The sequence below is a fragment of the Polypterus senegalus genome, chromosome 16 (genome assembly GCF_016835505.1).
Source record: "Polypterus senegalus isolate Bchr_013 chromosome 16, ASM1683550v1, whole genome shotgun sequence".
NCBI classification, from domain to species: domain Eukaryota; kingdom Metazoa; phylum Chordata; class Cladistia; order Polypteriformes; family Polypteridae; genus Polypterus; species Polypterus senegalus.
In genome coordinates, this window is record NC_053169.1 from 68,568,991 (window position 1) to 68,587,453 (window position 18,463).

General features: G+C 40.3%; 1 protein-coding gene across 1 annotated transcript in view; it reads left to right on the forward strand.

The window, feature by feature from the left end:
- Nucleotides 1–18,463, forward strand: part of ints9 (integrator complex subunit 9) — a 288,812-nt gene that overhangs the window by 87,627 nt on the left and 182,722 nt on the right. The window contains exon 5 of the mRNA XM_039738053.1: nucleotides 5,591–5,730. Coding sequence (XP_039593987.1) covers nucleotides 5,591–5,730 — 140 coding nt within the window. The remainder of the gene's footprint in view (nucleotides 1–5,590; nucleotides 5,731–18,463) is intronic.

Sequence of the window (18,463 nt, forward strand, 5' to 3'; positions counted from 1 at the left end):
ATATATAAAAAACAGCTAAGGGGATAGATAAATAGATAGGTAGGAAGGAAAGGCACTATATGATAGGCAGACAGGGAAGCTCCTATATAATAATAAAATTACTGTTATTACTATATAGATAGACAGGGAGTTCAGGCAGGCAGAACGGCGAAGGTTAAAAATAAATCAATTTTTTCTCCAGCAGGGAATCGAACTCGGATCTCTTGAAGTACAACAAGTCTGCTGCGCTCTAAGTGATGAAATCTTGCCACGGAAGCTGTTGCAAAAGTCTTGGACCTTTTATGAAAGTGTTTATTTTCTCTTTGGCTGTCAGGTTTCACACATTGTATAGTTTATGTCTATATTTTGTAACATTTATTACTAAAATATGAAAAAGTTTCTGTTTTAACATTGTGTTTACACAGATTACTGTAGAAATGGAACACATGTGAAATGCGTGTGTTCCAAATAACAATCTATTATTTCCACTCTAAAACTCCACTTCACTCCCAGATAATCGAGGCATGAACTGGGAGAAGTTCGTGCACGTTCTGAGTCGGTGGGGGGATGGAATAGCCGGCTGCTTGCAGTTTTTTTTATTGGCACATTTACAGGACAAAGGAGACTGGCGGAGAGGTGAGAACGGTTTTAAGAAGCGATTTGAGGTGGGACGGATCTACGAGTTGTTTCGTAGGCTCTGGTAATTCTAGTGTTAAGAATGTTGTTATAGTAGTTTGTCAGTGTTTTAACACTAGAATTACCAAAGCCTACAAAAACCTTTAAATCCCGGCCCTCCTTAAATCCCTTCGCACCTCTCTGTCAGCGTCTTTTGTGTTGTAAATGTCTCGATAAGCACAAGCAGAAAGCAGCCTCCTATCCCATCCTCCCCACCAGCACAGAAAAGGCAGAAAGTTCCTTCAGCTCAAGTCTGTTTACCTGCATGTGAGTTGTCTGTAGTTGTATAGGGAAAATAATACCTGTATATCATTATTTGGAAAGTATTTCATGTGTGTTCAGTGTCTACAACAATCTATGTACACATATCTTTAAAACAAACTGTTTCATGTTTTAGTAGTAATTGACAAAATTAGGACATAAAGTGTATAATGTGTGAAGCCTGACGTCCATCCATCCTCTTCCGCTTATCCGAGGTCGGGTTGCGGGGGTAGCAGCTTAAACAGAGAAGCCCAGCTCTTCCGGGAGAATCCCAAGGCGTTACCAGGCCAGCCGTGAGACATAGTCCCTCCAGCATGTCCTGGGTCTTCCCCGGGGCCTCCTCCCAGTTGGATGTGCCCGGAATACCTCACCAGGAGGTATCCTGATCAGATGCCCGAGCCACCTCATCTGACCCCTCTCAATGCGGAGGAGCACCGGCTCTACTCTGAGCCCCTCCCGGATGACAGAGCTCCTCACCCTATCTTTAAGGGAAAGCCCAGACACCCTGCGGAGGAAACTCATTTAAGCCGCTTGTATTCGCAATCTCGTTCTTTCGGTCACTACCCATAGCTCATGACCATAGGTGAGGGTAGGAACGTAGATCGAATGGTAAATTGAGAGCTTTGCCTTACGGCTCAGCTCTTTTTTCACCACGACAGACCGATGCAGAGCCCGCATCACTGCGGATGCCGCACCGATCCGCCTGTCAATCTCTCCACCCCCAGGGCCCTGCCACCAAGGAGTTTTTTGACCACCTCGGTGACTTCAGTCCCAGAGATGGGATGAGCCCACCTCAGAGTCCCCAGGCTCTGCTTCCTCATTGGAAGGCATGTTAGTGGGATTGAGGAGATCTTCGAAGTACTCCCCCCACCGACCCACAACGCCCGAAGTCGAGGTCAGCAGCACCATCCCCACCATATACGGTGTTGACACTGCACTGCTTCCCTCCTGAGACGCCGGACGGTGGACCAGAATCTCCTCGGCCGTCCAAAGTCGCTCTCCATGGCCTCTCCAAACTCCTCCCATGCCCGAAGTTTTGCCTCAGCAACAACCGAAGCCGCATTCCGCTTGGCCTGCCGGTACCTATCAGCTGCCTCCAGAGACCCACAGGACAAAAAGTCCTATAGGACTCCTTCTTCAGCTTGACGGCATCCCTCACCGCCGGTGTCCACCAACGGGTTGGGATTGCCGCCACGACAGGCACCACCACCTTACGGCCACAGCTCCGTCAGCCGCCTCAACAATAGAGGCACGGAACATGGCCCATTCGACTCAATGTCCCCACCTCCCTCGGGACGGGTTGAAGTTCTGCCGAGGTGGGAGTTGAAGCTACTTCTGACAGGGGACTCTGCCAGCCGCTCCCAGCAGACCCTCACAACACGCTTGGGCCTACCAGGTCTGACCGCATCTTCCCCACCATCGGCCAACTCACCACCAGGTGGTGATCAGTTGACAGCTCGCCTCTCTTCACCCGAAAGTGTCCAAGACATATGGCCGCAAGTCCACGACACACCACAAAGTCGATCATCGACCTGAGGCCTAGGGTGTCCTGGTGCCAAGTGCACATATGAACACCCTTATGCTTGAACATGGTGTTCGTTATGGACAATCCGTGACGAGCACAGAAGTTCAATAACAAAACACAGCTCGGGTTCAGATCGGGGGGCCATTCCTCCCAATCACGCCCTTCCAGGTCTCACTGTCATTGCCCACGGAGCATTGAAGTCTCCCAGCAAAACGAGGGAATCCCCAGAAGGTATACCCTCTAGCACCCCCTCCAGAGACTCCAAAAAGGGTGGATACTCCAAACTGCTGTTCGATGCATACGCACAAACAACAGTCAGGACCCTTCCCCCCACCCGAAGGCAGAGGGAAGCCACCCTCTCGTCCACCGGGGTAAACCCCAATGCACAGGCTCCAAGTCGGGGCAAGTATGCCCACACCTGCTCCGGCGCCTCTCACCGGGGGCAACTCCAGAGTGGTAGAGAGTCCAGCCCCTCTCAAGGAGATTGGTTCCAGAGTCCAAGCTGTGTGTCGAGGTGAGTCCGACTATATCTAGCCGGAACCTCTCAACCTCAGGCACTAGCTCAGACTCCTTCCCCTTCAGAGAGGTGACATTCCACGTTCCAAGAGCCAGTTTCTGTAGCCGAGGATCAGACCGCCAAGGTCCCCGCCTGCGGCCATCACCCAACTCACACTGCACCTGAACTCCTTGGCCCCTCCCATAGGTGGAGGAGCCTGACATCCAACTATCAAATAAACACTTTCACAAAAGGTACTAGTATAACAAGTGTGATTTTATTCAAGAATATAACTGCAATAAAAAGAAACTATCGTTAGGGTTCGACTTTGACATGCCATTAATATGATCACTTTGGTGGTGCAGCGGTAAGAACTGCTGACTGGTAATCAAAATGTCACCGGTTCAATCCTGGATGCCTCCGTTTTGAGAAGTGAGCTACTCTTATTCTTACTATTATATAATAAAAACATATATTTGATTTGAGTCTATAACAGCCGGTGTAAATTTATGGTATTTGTAAAGGTTAGCGTTTTTTTTTAATTCAGTTTTATTCTTCCAGTCACGGTCATGGTTCCACCAATCTGACACTGCTGTTTTAACATAAAGATGTGCTATAACAGAGGTAAACTCGGATGATGATGAGGGTTCTACATCGGAGAAAGAGAACAGAAGCCCTCCACGTAAGCAACGTCGACTCGCACATAAGAACAACACAACTGCACCTGGCATAACAACAACAACATTTACTTATATAGCACATTTTCATATAAATAATGCAGCTCAAAGCGCTTTGCATGATGAAGAAAGAGAAAAAAGACAAAATAAATAAGAATTAAAATAAGGGAACACTAATTAAAATAGAATGAAAGTAAGGTCCAAAAGGCGAAAGATGGCACAGTTTGGATGCAGCAACAAGTCGGGCATCATCCTGTCAGTCAGTGTGCCTCAATGTGCCTTGCATGTGTCCTTCAAAGAAAAAGCATCTCTTACAAAGCTTGCCAAGGTATCGTACAAACTGTTTTTGATTGTTTTCTGATGGTCTTTATATGAAATTTACATGTTACTTGTATAAAAGCCAGATTCAATGTTTTTACTTTGATTTATTTACTTCCAACAGCTTAAAGTCACAAGTAGACTGCAGAATTTCATGTGTTTGATCTGTAAAGGCATGCTCGCAAAGTATAGCTATGGCAAAAAGTGCAACAGCAGCTAACACTTTGAGCTATACACTCTTTCGTAAGCGAGCGACCCTCCACACTAGTGTTTAGATCTGGACAGTGTATGTGCCCAAGATTAGAAGTCTGACTGCATTCTTTTATCGCTGCTCGCGCACTGAAGTGTCAGCATGCACTTTTCGTGGCATTAATCATGTACTTTTGTGAGCTGCCTGTGTCGATCAAACGCAGGAAGCTCTGCAGTCTACTTGTGACTTTATGCTGTAGGAAGATAAGTATATAAGTCAAGGTAAATAACATTTGATCTGGCTTTTATATAAGTAACAAAATTTTTTTCATTTGAAGATCATCAGAAAACATAATCAAAAACAGGACTTTGCATGATACCTTGGCGAGCTTTGTAAGTGCTGCTTTTTCTTTGAAGTTTACACGTGTGACACATTGACTGGCAGGATGACACCCGACCTGTTGCTTCAAACAATGCCATCTTTCACCTGGTGCAGCTGTGTTGTTTTTATATGTGAGTGGACGTTTCTTATGGGGATGTCTTCTGTTCTCTTTTTCCGATAGAGAACCCTCATCATCCTCTGAGTTCACCTTTGTTATACCACATCTTTATGTGAAAACAGCAGTGTCAGATCGGTGGGAGTGTGACCATGACTGGGAGAATAAAACTTTTTAAAAAAAAAAAAGTTAATCTTTACAAGTACCATAAATTTACACCGGCTGTTATACTGTAGACTCAAATCAAATGTATGTTTTTATTCTATAATAGTAAGAATAAGAGCAGCTCACTTTTCAAAACTGAGGTATTTAGGATTTAACCAGCAAACTTTTGATTACCAGTCAGCACTTCTTACGGCTGCACCACCAAAATGATCATGTTAAGAGCGTGTTGATGTCGCACCCTAATGCAAGTTCTTTTTCTGCAGTTCTATTCTTGAATAAAAGCACACTTTCTTTTGTGAAGCACTTTAAAAAAATGTACAGGTATATTTGATATTTGGACACATTATACACTTCATGTTTTCGTTTTTCCAATTATTACTTAAACATGAAAAACTTTTCTGTTTTAATGACGTGTTTACATAGATTGTTGTAGACATGGAACACACATGAAATGTAAATAACAATATATTATTGTTATATGCTTACATTGTAGTATTCCAAATAACAATATATAATTTACCCTATACAACTCCAGGCAGGTAAACGGACTTGGTTTGATAGAACTTTCTGCCCTTTCTGTGTTGGTGGGAGGATTGAATAGCAGGCTGCTTGTGTTTAATGAGACATTTACAACACAAAAGACTCTGACAGATACGTGCAAAGGGATTTAAAGTGAGCAGGGATTACAAGTTTTTTCGTAGGCTTTGGTAATTCTAGTTTTAACACAGAATGGAACCAGAAGAAATTTTCACTTTTTTTTCTCTCCCATCCCTCTAACCCCAACCCTGTCTTTAATATGGTTCTCCAGAAGGAACTTTTGGATCTTTCAACCATTGATGTGATTCTGATTTCCAACTACCACTGCATGATGGCTCTTCCATATATCACTGAACATACTGGATTCACAGGCACTGTTTATACCACGGAGCCTACTCTCCAGATTGCCAGGTACACAAAAGCAGAGCAGTGATAAAATATTTATTTAATTTTTTTTTTAAGTTAGGAATGCATACAATGGATTGTTAAATTGTATTAATATGGCATTCTTTAAGGGAAAATTTACATTAAGTGTTAAATGATTCTTAAAGTCGAAACATTACAGTGTTATGTGCATTAAGTCGTCCGGCAGTCTTGCATATTTCCTCTTACTTAAGCAATTGCTTTTTATTGCATCAGTATCAGAGAATGTACTCCACCCTCTCACCAACACATGATGGGACTGCCTGGTAGGAGCACTAAATGAATGATCTTTCATAAATAAATTGTCCTAAAACCAAAATAATTGAATTTGAATGAGTGAATGTTTCAGCTTTGTAATAGCAATGGCTGCCCAGGTTTTCAACCTTGAAGATAAATTCACAAATTCCTTCATAAGGTAATATATTAGGGCAATTGTGATAAGAACAGACTATTCAGATCAACAACTTAATCTATTCTGTTCACCTAGATTGTCCAAAATAACTTGGTAAGCGGAGACCTGGACTACTATCCACTGCATAACTTGATAATTTATTCCATATGTCTATGGTTCTTTGTGTGAAGAAAACTTTCTTGCATTTGTCCGAAATCTGCCCATAACAAGTTTGCAACCTGTATTATATAATTTAAACACTTTGATCATGTCACCTTTTAATCTCAGTTTGTTTAAAGCAGTGCTCCATATATATACACCATATATATAGAAAAATGTTATATATTAAAAAAAAAATCTATATATATTTTACTTACCAAGTGTAGTTTGTAGTTATAGCCGAGAAATAATTTATAATCATCTTTTAGGTGCAGAATGAAGACAAAAAGTTTGATATAATAGAAGCAAATATAAGGGTAAATAATGTGAAAATTATCCTTGGGGTGGGATTTTGGGAGGGCGTTGGGAAGGTTAAAGGAAAAAAATTGCACGTTACTCGTTTAAATAACGCACATATGAGTTATCCAGTCATATGGACAAAATGTGCTAAGATATTATTAAATAGCTCCAGGAGTACAGCATATGTAATCATTTTGGTGCTTTATGTTTAGAAAGAAAAAAAAAACACATCCAGTTCTTCAGTCTAATGACATTTATTTGTACGAGTCATCTCAAATGAATAATGACACAAAACAGTTAAACTGCACTAAACAATGAGAAAACTACAGTATGTTTGCAGTGCTTTTGACAGCTCAAGTTGAAACAGTTTTGAAAAAGTTGTCACCTGTTCTTTCAACAGAATTACAAAACAAATCTAACAATCAACAGAACCTACAGTAAAATATTTTGTATTTATCTACAAAGGCATGCAAAGAAATACCTGCGTTTGTGCTGTATACCAAACTATGCTATGTAAAGGTGTGAACGAACACTTGCTAAAACAGTAACATAACTGAAGATAACCTGATAAGCATCTATTAGACATTAGCTAATCTATTAAAAAAAAAGTTGTTTTAAAATTTGGTTATTGGTGAGCATGAGTTTGGAAGTGTTAGAAGTTAAAAAATATAAACCTCTGTTTCTTAAAGCAGCAAGACACAAATTGCAGTCAGTACACAATGATAAAACCAAAGATTAATCTAGATGGGGTAACCCAACACAGTAACTTAATCATTGAAGCAGATATTCTCACAGTCATTAGGTGGAAACTCTGCTAAGCAACAATAAAAACTTAATTTGAAAATAAAACTGCCAGTAATGCAGTTCACCCCATAACTGACAACACAAAATTTTCTAGAAAAAAACACTACAAACGATGCTGGTTTTTATTTCTCCTTGTAACATTTCAGTAGCTGTGTGTGTGTGTGTGTGTGTGTGTGTGTGTGTGAAATGAGGGGACAAGGTCTTAAACTCTGCCCATACGTGTCACTTCTGATATAATATAAATTACTGGCTAGTGTAGTCAAAGTATGTGTATTTACTGGGTACAAGTTAATTAGGCAAAAGCATGTTTTGATATACAGGTGCCGGTCATAAAATTATAATATCATGACAAAGTTGATTTATTTCAGTAATTCCATTCAAAAAGTGAAACTTGTATATTAGATTCATTCATTACACACAGACTGATGTATTTCAGATATTTATTTCTTTTAATTTTGATGATTATAACTGACAACTAATGAAAGTCCCAAATTCAGTATCTCGGAAAATTAGAATATTGTGAAAAGGTTCAATATTGAAGACACCTGGTGCCACACTCTAATCAGCTAATTAACTCAAAACACCTGCAAAAGCCTTTAAATGGTCTCTCAGTCTAGTTCTGTAGGCTACACAATCATGGGGAAGACTGCTGACTTGACAGTTGTCCAAAAGACGACCATTGACACCTTGCACAAGGAGGGCAAGACACAAAAGGTCATTGCTAAAGAGGCTGGCTGTTCACAGAGCTCTGTGTCCAAGCACATTAATAGAGAGGCTAAGGAAGGACAAGATGTCGTAGAAAAAAGTGTACAAGCAATAGGGATAACTCACCCTGGAGAGGATTGTGAAACAAAACCCATTCAAAACTGTGGGGGAGATTCACAAAGAGTGGACTGCAGCTGGAGTCAGTGCTTCAAGAACCACCACGCACAGACGTATGCAAGACATGGGTTTCAGCTGTCGCATTCCTTGTGTCAAGCCACTCTTGAACAAGAGACAGTGTCAGAAGCGTCTCGCCTGGGCTAAAGAAAAAACTGCTGCTGAGTGGTCCAAAGTTATGTTCTCTGATGAAAGTAAATTTTGCATTTCCTTTGGAAATCAAGGTCCCAGAGTCTGGAGGAAGAGAGGAGAGGCACAGAATCCACGTTGCTTGAGGTCCAGTGTAAAGTTTCCACAGTCAGTGATGGTTTGGGGTGCCATGTCATCTGCTGGTGTTGGTCCATTGTGTTTTCTGAGGTCCAAGGTCAACGCAGCCGCCTACCAGGAAGTTTTAGAGCACTTCATGCTTCCTGCTGCTGACGAACTTTATGGAGATGCAGATTTCATTTTCCAACAGGACCTGGAACCTGCACAAAGTGCCAAAACTACCAGTACCTGGTTTAAGGACCATGGTATGCCTGTTCTTGATTGGCCAGCAAACTCGCTGACCTTAACCCCATAGAAAATCTATGGGGTATTGTGAAGAGGAAGATGCAATACACCAGACCCAACAATTCAGAAGAGCTGAAGGCCACTATCAGAGCAACATGGGCTCTCATAACACCTGAGCAGTGCCACAGACTGATCGACTCCATGCCACGCCGCATTGCTGCAGTAATCCAGGCCAAAGGAGCCCCAACTAAATATTGAGTGCAGTACATGCTCATACTTTTCATTTTCATACCTTTCAGTTGGCCAACATTTCTAAAAATCCTTTGTTTGCATTGGTCTTAATTGATATTCTAATTTTCCGAGATACAGTTATAATCATCAAAATTAAAAGAAATAAACATTTGAAATACATCAGTCTGTGTGTAATGAATAAATCTAATATACAAGTTTCACTTTTTGAATGGAATTACTGAAATAAATCAGCTTTGTCGATATTCTAATTTTATGACCGGCACCTGTATAGTAGTTCAGTTCTGAAACCCCCGACTCCCAATCTGCTTATCTATTCGAATGCTGTGCAACAGATAGCCAAATATTTCATAGAGCCTTGTTTAGTAGAAGACCCATTTTGTCAGGGAGGCAGAATTGCACATTTTGGGCACAGCACGTCAATATGGCCTTTTCATATATGGTAGCATATTTTATCTTTAGATGCTGTCCTGTTTGAACTGTCATCCTTAAAAAAAAAATAAGCCATTTGAAAAGAGCGGCTCTTTATTGCAGTCATTACAGCTTTGCTCTACCAAAGTGGGCAGTGTAAAAATAAACTGTTATTAGAAAGTTTTAAATTGTAATTATTTATTGCTCTGTGGCTTCAAAAGTATAATATTTTGGTTTTTATTTAGCCTTGTCTTCAAGAGATACAAGTTTCCAAACTTTTACATATAACTGTATACTTACATACGTATACTTACATACATATACACAGGATGCCATCATCTATATGCTACACCGATCCCTCTCCCACTTGGACAGAGGCAGTGGTGCAGTAAGAATTATGTTTCTGGACTTCTCTAGCGCCTTCAACACCATCCAGCCTTGGCTCCTTGGGGACAAGCTGATAGAGATGGGAGTAAATTCATCGTATGTGCGTCTCAGTAACTGCAGGTCTGACATTGTGATCAGCAGCACAGGAGCACCGTAGGAGCTTTCTCCGGACCTGTTCAGCCTATGTACATCGGACTTCCAAAACAACTCGGAGTCCTGCCATGTGCAAAAGTTCGCTGGCGACAGTGTTATCATTGGCTGCATCAGGAGTGGGCAGGAGGAGTATAGGACCTAATCAAGGACTTGGTCAGTACTCAAAAGGATAGTGGTGCATGTCATAACATGTTCCAGTTTTATGCATATTTTTGAAATTTGCGTTATCTTTTAAAAAATCACTAAATATTTTCACACATTGTCTTTAACCAAACATTTTCTCAGACTTGCTTAAACTTCTTTTAATGCACTTCAATCACAGAGATCCCTTTTAACATACTGTATAACATACTCAATGTTACTTAAACCATCTTTAACACTTTTAAACTCTTTCAAGTTTTATTTTTTTCTGGCATTAACTATTTTAGGCATTTACATTCCCTTTTCCTCTTATGCTTACATTTACTTTCTCTCTGTCTGTGGCACTTTAAGACATCTATTTACTTTCACACAGTTTGGAAACAAATCAACACACAAAAAGAAACGGAAAAAAACTCTACACAAAAATGAGTTAACAGCTTTACCTCCACTCACACTTTACTGATCGGGATAAACATACAAGTACCCAACTGCCTGTGATGATGCAACCCCTGATCAAGGCTGTGAACTTCAAATAGGGACTACAGCAGCAAAATCTGCTGAAATACAATACGGTCCACCTCTGCTCTGCATGGCGCAGGTCTCCCGGTCATGAAGATCGCACAGGCAAACCGAGTTAGTGACAACAGGAAAGAAATCTAACAACTAGGAAACCACACAGCAAGATGGCATTCCCAGGAAAATCTTCACAGACACAGGAAGATCATGCAAACTCTACATAGACAATGTTCAAACCAAAACTTTAATTTTTTTTTTATTGTATAGCAGTAGTGCTAAACACTGTGACACCTTGCCAATTCTTTTTTATAGTTCTTAAATTACCGAACAACTCATGTTTAAACTATCTAAAACAATATCCGTATCCTATATAAGCACATGAAACATCCTCCACTTTTGGATCCTATTTAATTACTCAGCTGACACCCACACAACAAGTATTATCTATGCTCATTCTGCATTTCCCAAAAGCATACACATACACACATCAGTAATCTTTTCATTCTTGAAAGAATTTGTCTCCCTTGTATTTAATTTATCGTTACCAAAAGAACATTTTTCCTTAAAACTTGATCAGGCTTTCAAATTAAAGTGTGTTACAGATTTAGAAACATTTTATATAAGCATTTTATAACAAATATTACACACATTCAAAACTAATATTTTAACTCTAATTCAGAGCTCTGGAAATTTATATCCTGTATTTCTTATTTTGTGTGCACAACATATTTTCAACAAATGTTTGAACATCCAGTTAAATATTAATATTTCAGACAAAGTGGTCCCATTCACACATTATTTCTAAGGCATAATACAGTTTCAAACACACAGAGCCTTGTTTTAACATTACAGTGTGATAGTAGAATCTTCAATCTTGCCACACTTCCCACTTTACCATCAGTAGTATTGTGCTCTTTTCTGCATTGTATTCTTTTCAGTAGCTCCTGCTTCTATCATTACGGGGATGGTTTTTCTCATCTAATTCAGTGTTCGTCATTGGTTGTTTATGTGAACACCCAGTTAACATTGGGTACTGTACTTCTCAAGTAGGAAGCTTTGGGCAGCCCTAGATTTCCTAACTGAATCCAAAACATGGGTTCAGTGGTTCCAGTTTTGGGGTAATTGTCCCTTATTCTGCACTGACTGATTACAACCTTGTCCACATTGTTTCACTGAACAGTTCTTTCTTATATGTTCTGGTTGCTCACATCCACAACACACCCTGGGTAAATTTTTTGTGTCACTTTATTTCCACCTTTTTTACCTTTTGACCATCCCTTGTACCAATTTAGTTGCTGGACATATACAAATGTTGTAATCCATTTCCCTCCACCCTCGTGTATGTTGGGAAGGCTAGCTGCCAGGTTATCCAACTCTTGCATCTCCCATGTAGAATATTCTGCTCTTTTCCCCATAATTTTATTACCTCCACTAAACTCGTACTGTATCTCACTTATACACTGGGAGTCTTCGGGTTACAATATTTCGACATAAAACGTTTCGAGTTTACAACGCGTACTCCCATAAAACTTTTTAAAAAAATGGAGACATGAGTGTTTTGGCTTATGCCATTAGCATCGTACTTACAGACTATGTTGGTGAACTAGTTTGGTTGTGCGCAGTGGAAGAATACGCAGTAACGCAGCGTATGAGTGAGGGAGTTGGCAAACTAGTTTTGTTGCGCGTGGAGGTTCTGTTTGTGTGGCTATGTTTGGCAACTTTGTGGCCCTTATCATGGCTCCTAAACGAAAGTCAGAGTCTGGTAGTGCTTCTAAGAGGAGGAAAGCCATCATGATGGAAGTGAAATTAGACATTGTAAAGAGATCAGAAGGAGTAAAGGTAAGGAATTTTTTTAAACTAATTTTTTGTCATTTTTTTCTGTTACTACAGTACAGTACAGTATATTTATGTCCTTTTTCTGTGGCTTAGTTGTGTTTTTATGTTCTAGATAATGATTTTGCGAATGTGTTAGGATAGGTAAGTGACTTAGGCTAGGGTGTGTTTCGACTTGCACCAAAATTAGGGTTACATCACTGTTGCAAGAACAGAACTGTGTCATAAGCCGAGGACCCCCAGTATATGTATGTATGTGTTTGTGTGTGTTAATTACTAAAACCACAATACTCCTTTGAGTGACCTGTTAATTTAGCCCTCCCTAATTGAATGCATTCTTGGTGTTTTGCCAGGTGTCTCACCTATGACCAGATAACCCACTGATGTAATGTGGTTCTTCAAGTTAAACCCCCTATTACAGGCTGTTATTCACTATACTAAGATAACAGAGCCCTTCCCTGTGTAATCTGCAATTGTAGTCTTTTTTTACCAAAAAATACCTACTCGATCCTGCACCTTCATATTGGAGTGGTATTATAAGATTTTTACCATCTTTTTATCATTTCAATTGAACTACCTAGAGTAATTCACTATGGAGCACTTCCACTGAGGCAAGGTGCAGACGTGATCAGTCCAAAATCACCTCACCTAAATGATTGACTTAATACACTGACGCAGGACCCGCTGGCTTGGAGTGATATAACTGCAGGATTTGTGCCTCCACACAACCGTTAACTGGCTTTACCAGAAGCTGTAAGGACCCTGTCTGTTAAGCCCCCAAAATTATACTTCAAGTATATTGGGTGATATGCCAGTATGGCACCTGTAAGTAATTATAACATTTTCTGCTTATCTACCAACTATTTTCAGTAATCCTTAAATTCATTCCCTTAGTTATGCATTCTCACTGTTCTTCCTTCAGTTTTAGTTTTATTAGAGAGGTTTCTTACCTCGTCTCTTTTGGCAGGGCAAAATCCCTGTGAAAGCAGCCAACAATTTAATAGCAAAAAAAAACTATGTTTACCTTGTATGGAGGTCACTGCCTGTGCCATGGTTTTTTTTTTCTTATAAATAATCACATCAGGGTAACCAAGTTGATGTTATGGTAAAAACTTTCCTGTATCTTTTAAAGAAGGCAGTCATCGTGCCCAGGTGAGAGTAAAGAACATTAATTTGCATAGAGTTATGGAACAATTAAAACAGTTCATCTGCTTTTATACTTTTTTCTGATTACATCACCTCATCTAATAAATCATGTCATATGACTCTTAATATGCAGACCTTTATTACCTCCACCATTCAACTAACACCACAAGTAATTTCTGACTCGTCAATTTTCCCATTATACTTAACATTGCTTCATTAAGAGGGGTGTTTTAGTACATGACTATTGATCTTAGTACCATTTTATAGGAGTGGTGTATGGCTTTCCCATCATTTTATCCCCACTTTCTGGAGAGTTGTTACTTACTAATTTACCTCATTCTAATCTAGGAAAAATATGCTGGTATCTTGTTTAAAATGGACAGAAGCCGCTTGCGCTTTCAGTATTAAGTTGCATTTAGTTAACCCTTGAGTTAACCTCAGTCTTTTTCTTTGTGTTTAGTACCTTATTCTCTTATAGCTTTTGACACTTATAATAAATTGTAAAGGTTATTATGTATCAACTAAAAATTTCATAGTAACTAGTGGAAAACATGGTGGCACAGTGGTAGCTCTGCTGCCACGCAACAAGGAGACCAGGGTTCATGTTCTTGGTCCTCCTTGTTTGGAGCTTGCATGTTCTTCCTGTATCTGATAGGGTGTCATCTTCCTCTTCATGCTCAGATTTCCTCCTACAGTCCAAAAACATGCAAGGTAGGCAGATTTGGCGATGCTAAATTGGTCCTAGTGTGTATATATGTGTGAGTGTATTCCAACTTCTGTCAACAGGTCCTGGGATTGTTCTTGCTTTATACCTTGTGCTTACTGAATTAGGCTCCTGAGATGCTAATGAAAGTATAATGGGTTTGTAAAATGGATAGATTGATACTCTGAAGTGAAATGGACTTTCAAAATGTATTTCCTTTAAATACTCTGATTATTGAGGAGTTGGTCTCGTCTGGTACAGGAGATGGACATCTGAAGCGGAAGACCGTTAGCAGCTGTTATTTTTTTCTCTTTTTGGTATCTTGTATTTACTTAACCAGAGGAGGCTCAATTACAGTACAGTGATCCCTCGCTATATCGGGCTTCAACTTTCGCAACTTCACTCCATCGCGGATTTTAAATGTAAGCATATCTACTGTAAATATATATCATGTATTTTTCACTGGTTTGCAGATAATGGGTCTTTTAATTTATGGTACATGCTTCCTCAGTTTGTTTGCCCAGTTGATTTCATACAAGGGACGCTATTGGCGGATGGCTTAGAAGCTACCCAATCAGAGCATGTGTTACGTATTAAATAAAACTCCTCAATGATATATGATACGCTTCTTGTGCGGTGCTTGATTGTTTGCTTTTCTCTGTCTTTCTAACTCTCTCTGACATTCTCTGCGCCTGACGGAGGGGGTGTGAGCAGAGGGGCTGTTTGCCTAGAGGATATGGATGCTCCTCTAAAAAAATGATGCTTTATCATGGTGCTTTGGCATACTTAGAAGCCCAAAAGCACGTATTGATGTTTTGATTGTTTGCTTTTCTGTCGCGCGCTCTCTCTCTCTCTCTTCTTGAAATTCTCTTCTCCTGACACGCATTCTTTGAAGAGGAAGATATGTTTGCATTCTTTTAATTGTGAGAAAGAACTGTCATCTGTCTTGTCATGGAGCATAGTTTAAACTTTTGACTAAAAGGTGTTATTTCATGTCTAGAGGGCTCTAATAATGTTTCCAGTGTGGGAGAGTTTATAAGGGCTTAAAATATATAAAAATAACCATACAAACATGGTTTCTACCTCGTGGATTTTCATCTATCTAACGCAACCCCCGTGATCGAAGAGGGATTAATGTATATCTAAACATATATTAACATGACCAGCAGAAATAGGGTTCAGAAGAATACGGAAAAGGCAGCTAAAGCTCTATCCAAGCCTAGACAGGCATCAAGCCCAAGTTCTAGGTACAGCCTTTAAGAAACTGAACTAGAACAAATAGGTGAAGGCACAGATTTCCTGGGACCGGATGCTACTGCGTCATCTTCAGTCGAGAGCGAAAGTGGGAGCGATTGTAAAAGCAAATCGGGCCAGGATAGCTCGTTGATTCCAGAATATTCATTGAAATTGAAAATTACCTTACCTTCCATGTTGTTAACCACTCCTCACGAGCTGGAATCCTCAACTTCCACTGGGCTTGCCACTTTATCCGTGGTGCATGGAGAAGACTGAACGAGCTGTCCGAGCTGAATGTAATGATCACCGCAATGGCCACCACTCAAGTTATAAAGGAGATCAAGAATGATTTAAAGAAAGATATAAGGAAAGAAATTAAGGACATAAGACAAACAAAAAGCTGCTTCAGGATATTAAAGATCAAGAAAAATGTTTAAATAATCGCTTTGAGGCTGCCTTTAAAGGTATGCTAGAAAAAAATTGAGGAACAAATACAGGAAAATGCATCTAAGTTTGAGAGTAAACCTCTAGCACTTGCCACTCAGTTGAAAGATGTTAAACAAACACTCATGACTTGTACTGAATCAGCTGAACAACTGGCATTTACCACAGACGGAAAAGCACCGGCTGAAAATTCCGAATGCAATCCACTCGAAGACCGACTTGCTGCACTGGAAGATGGATGCAGAAGGAATTCGTAGCTGAACTGTTCTCTAAAATAATTGTAGAGAACTTCAAATCAGACAATGAGATAGCAGCAGCTTAAAGCATACGGGGATCAAATCCCTCTAAACCTAGAACTCTCATCGTGCATTTTGAAAAATTACAATCTAAACATCATATAATGTTACTTCTCAGACAGAAACAATAGATTATATTTGAAAATAACCACATTCATATTTTCCTGGATTTCTCACTCAACACTCAACAGCAGCTAAACATGCCGCATTTTACAACATTAAACCACGCTTAAGGAAATCTGAGATCAGATACAGCCTCTTGTATCCTGCCAAACTGAAAGTGGACATTCAAGGCAAACTATATGTTTTTACTTCTACGGAGGAAGCAGAAAAAGAGTTAAAAAAAAAAAAACTGATCCCGACACTTTTTTTTTTTTTTTTTTTAAAATACGATTGCTGGTTGCATTCTGTTCAGGCATGACAAAGAAAATCTTACTGGCTGTTTGATCTGCATGTAATGATACTGGTACCATCATTATACATCCCATTTACTTCTCAGTTACTTTTTGTTTGTTTTATGTTTTAATTACAATTGCATGCATATATGTATGTATGTGCACTTTTTTATTTTTTTTTTTATTCTTTTTTTAATTTAAAAGAGGCTGTTTAACATTATACCTTTTGGTTTATTGCATTAGGGCTTTCTATATTTATCCAGGGCTACTGTTTAACATCATTCCCTGGATTTACTCTCTCAAGACTGTTTAAGATTATATTTTATGCTTATGCTTAGAGTATTTGGACTGTATTGTCAATAGATACTGTATCTGTATTTTGATCTTTATACGTTGCTTGTTCTGTTTTGGATGGGCTCTGTCTCTTAGTATGTCAGAGGACTGGGACTTTGTGAAGTGTGGTCTAGGCTCATGTTGGGAGGCAAAATGGGGGGTGGGGGGAGAGAAAGAGAGCAAGCTGTTTCAAATCTATTCTTTTAATTATTATAACTAGCCAACCCGCGGCGTAGCATACGCCGCATAATCAGGCCGCTTTTTAAATGATTTTTAAAGCACAGAGGAAAAATAAACATTTGAAAAATCCGTAATTTAATAAACCACCAAGAAAAGTAACATTACAACAATGTACGCTACGAAGCAACATACAAATGTCCGTGACTGAAAACCGGAGGAGCGCCTTCTCCTTCCAAAGCTGGCGACAGGGTTGAACGGCGCTGCTCAGTACGCACTGCCCGCTTATGTGCCCGCCCCCAACCCGCACCTGAGTCGCTTTTGTCTGTGTACAGTCCACACGCACTCCGTGAGTCACGCTGACTGGTAATTTTCCAAACACCGCCAGTGGTTTCCACGTTGATTTTTCATTGTTCTTTGCGGTTCTGGGTGCTTTTTTATATATAATCCACCAAGTCACCTGACCGGGGGGGATGGGTTACAAAGGGCAGGAACGTAATCAGTGCTTAACGTATTACCCGCACGTATTGGGAATTTCGCTCGGTGGGGAACAATTGCAAGCCACGGTCTCCATCACGAATGGGGTTCAGGCTTACCCACGCCCGTAGACACACGCTGATCCATTCAGTGTAGCTGCGTGCAGTAACGGACATACAAGTGCATCACAGACCTGTTAATGCTCAATCTCACGTGGCTGAAAGCCATTTGTCCCTCTAAGAATTTGGACGCCGATCGCTTATTTGTTTGTATTAAAAGTGGTAACCCTACCTGTGACTCACGAGACTTTTCATTGCTCTGTGCGGTTTTGGCTGCCTTTCTATATATAATCCACCAAGACACCTGACCACGGTGGAGGGGGTGTACAAAGTGCAGGAGCATCTAAGAGACGCATGTTTGTCGTCGGATGCTAATTGCTGTATGTAGCGTGTAAAACAGTTTGCTATGAGCAACAGTTTCATCAATGACATTTCTCCAAAACCCGACTGACAGAAACAAACAGTTACCTGAAGCAGGAATTTCTATAACATTGAAAGAAGTGTTGTTTCCATGAAATACATTTGAAGCGGCAGCCATGGAGGCAAAAGAATAGTCAACGTGGCTCACAGCTGGGTTTGGACCGCAGCACAGACCAAAGCGAGTGAGTATGTGTTTGATGAGCTGTTTGATTTGGCGGCAGTGGTCTGAGGTGCGCTCTGAGCACGCGGGAGGAGGGGTAGAGTTTGTGGGCGTGGCTTCGTTGTTCCTTTCGCATGGTTTTTCATGGTGGACGCGGTTG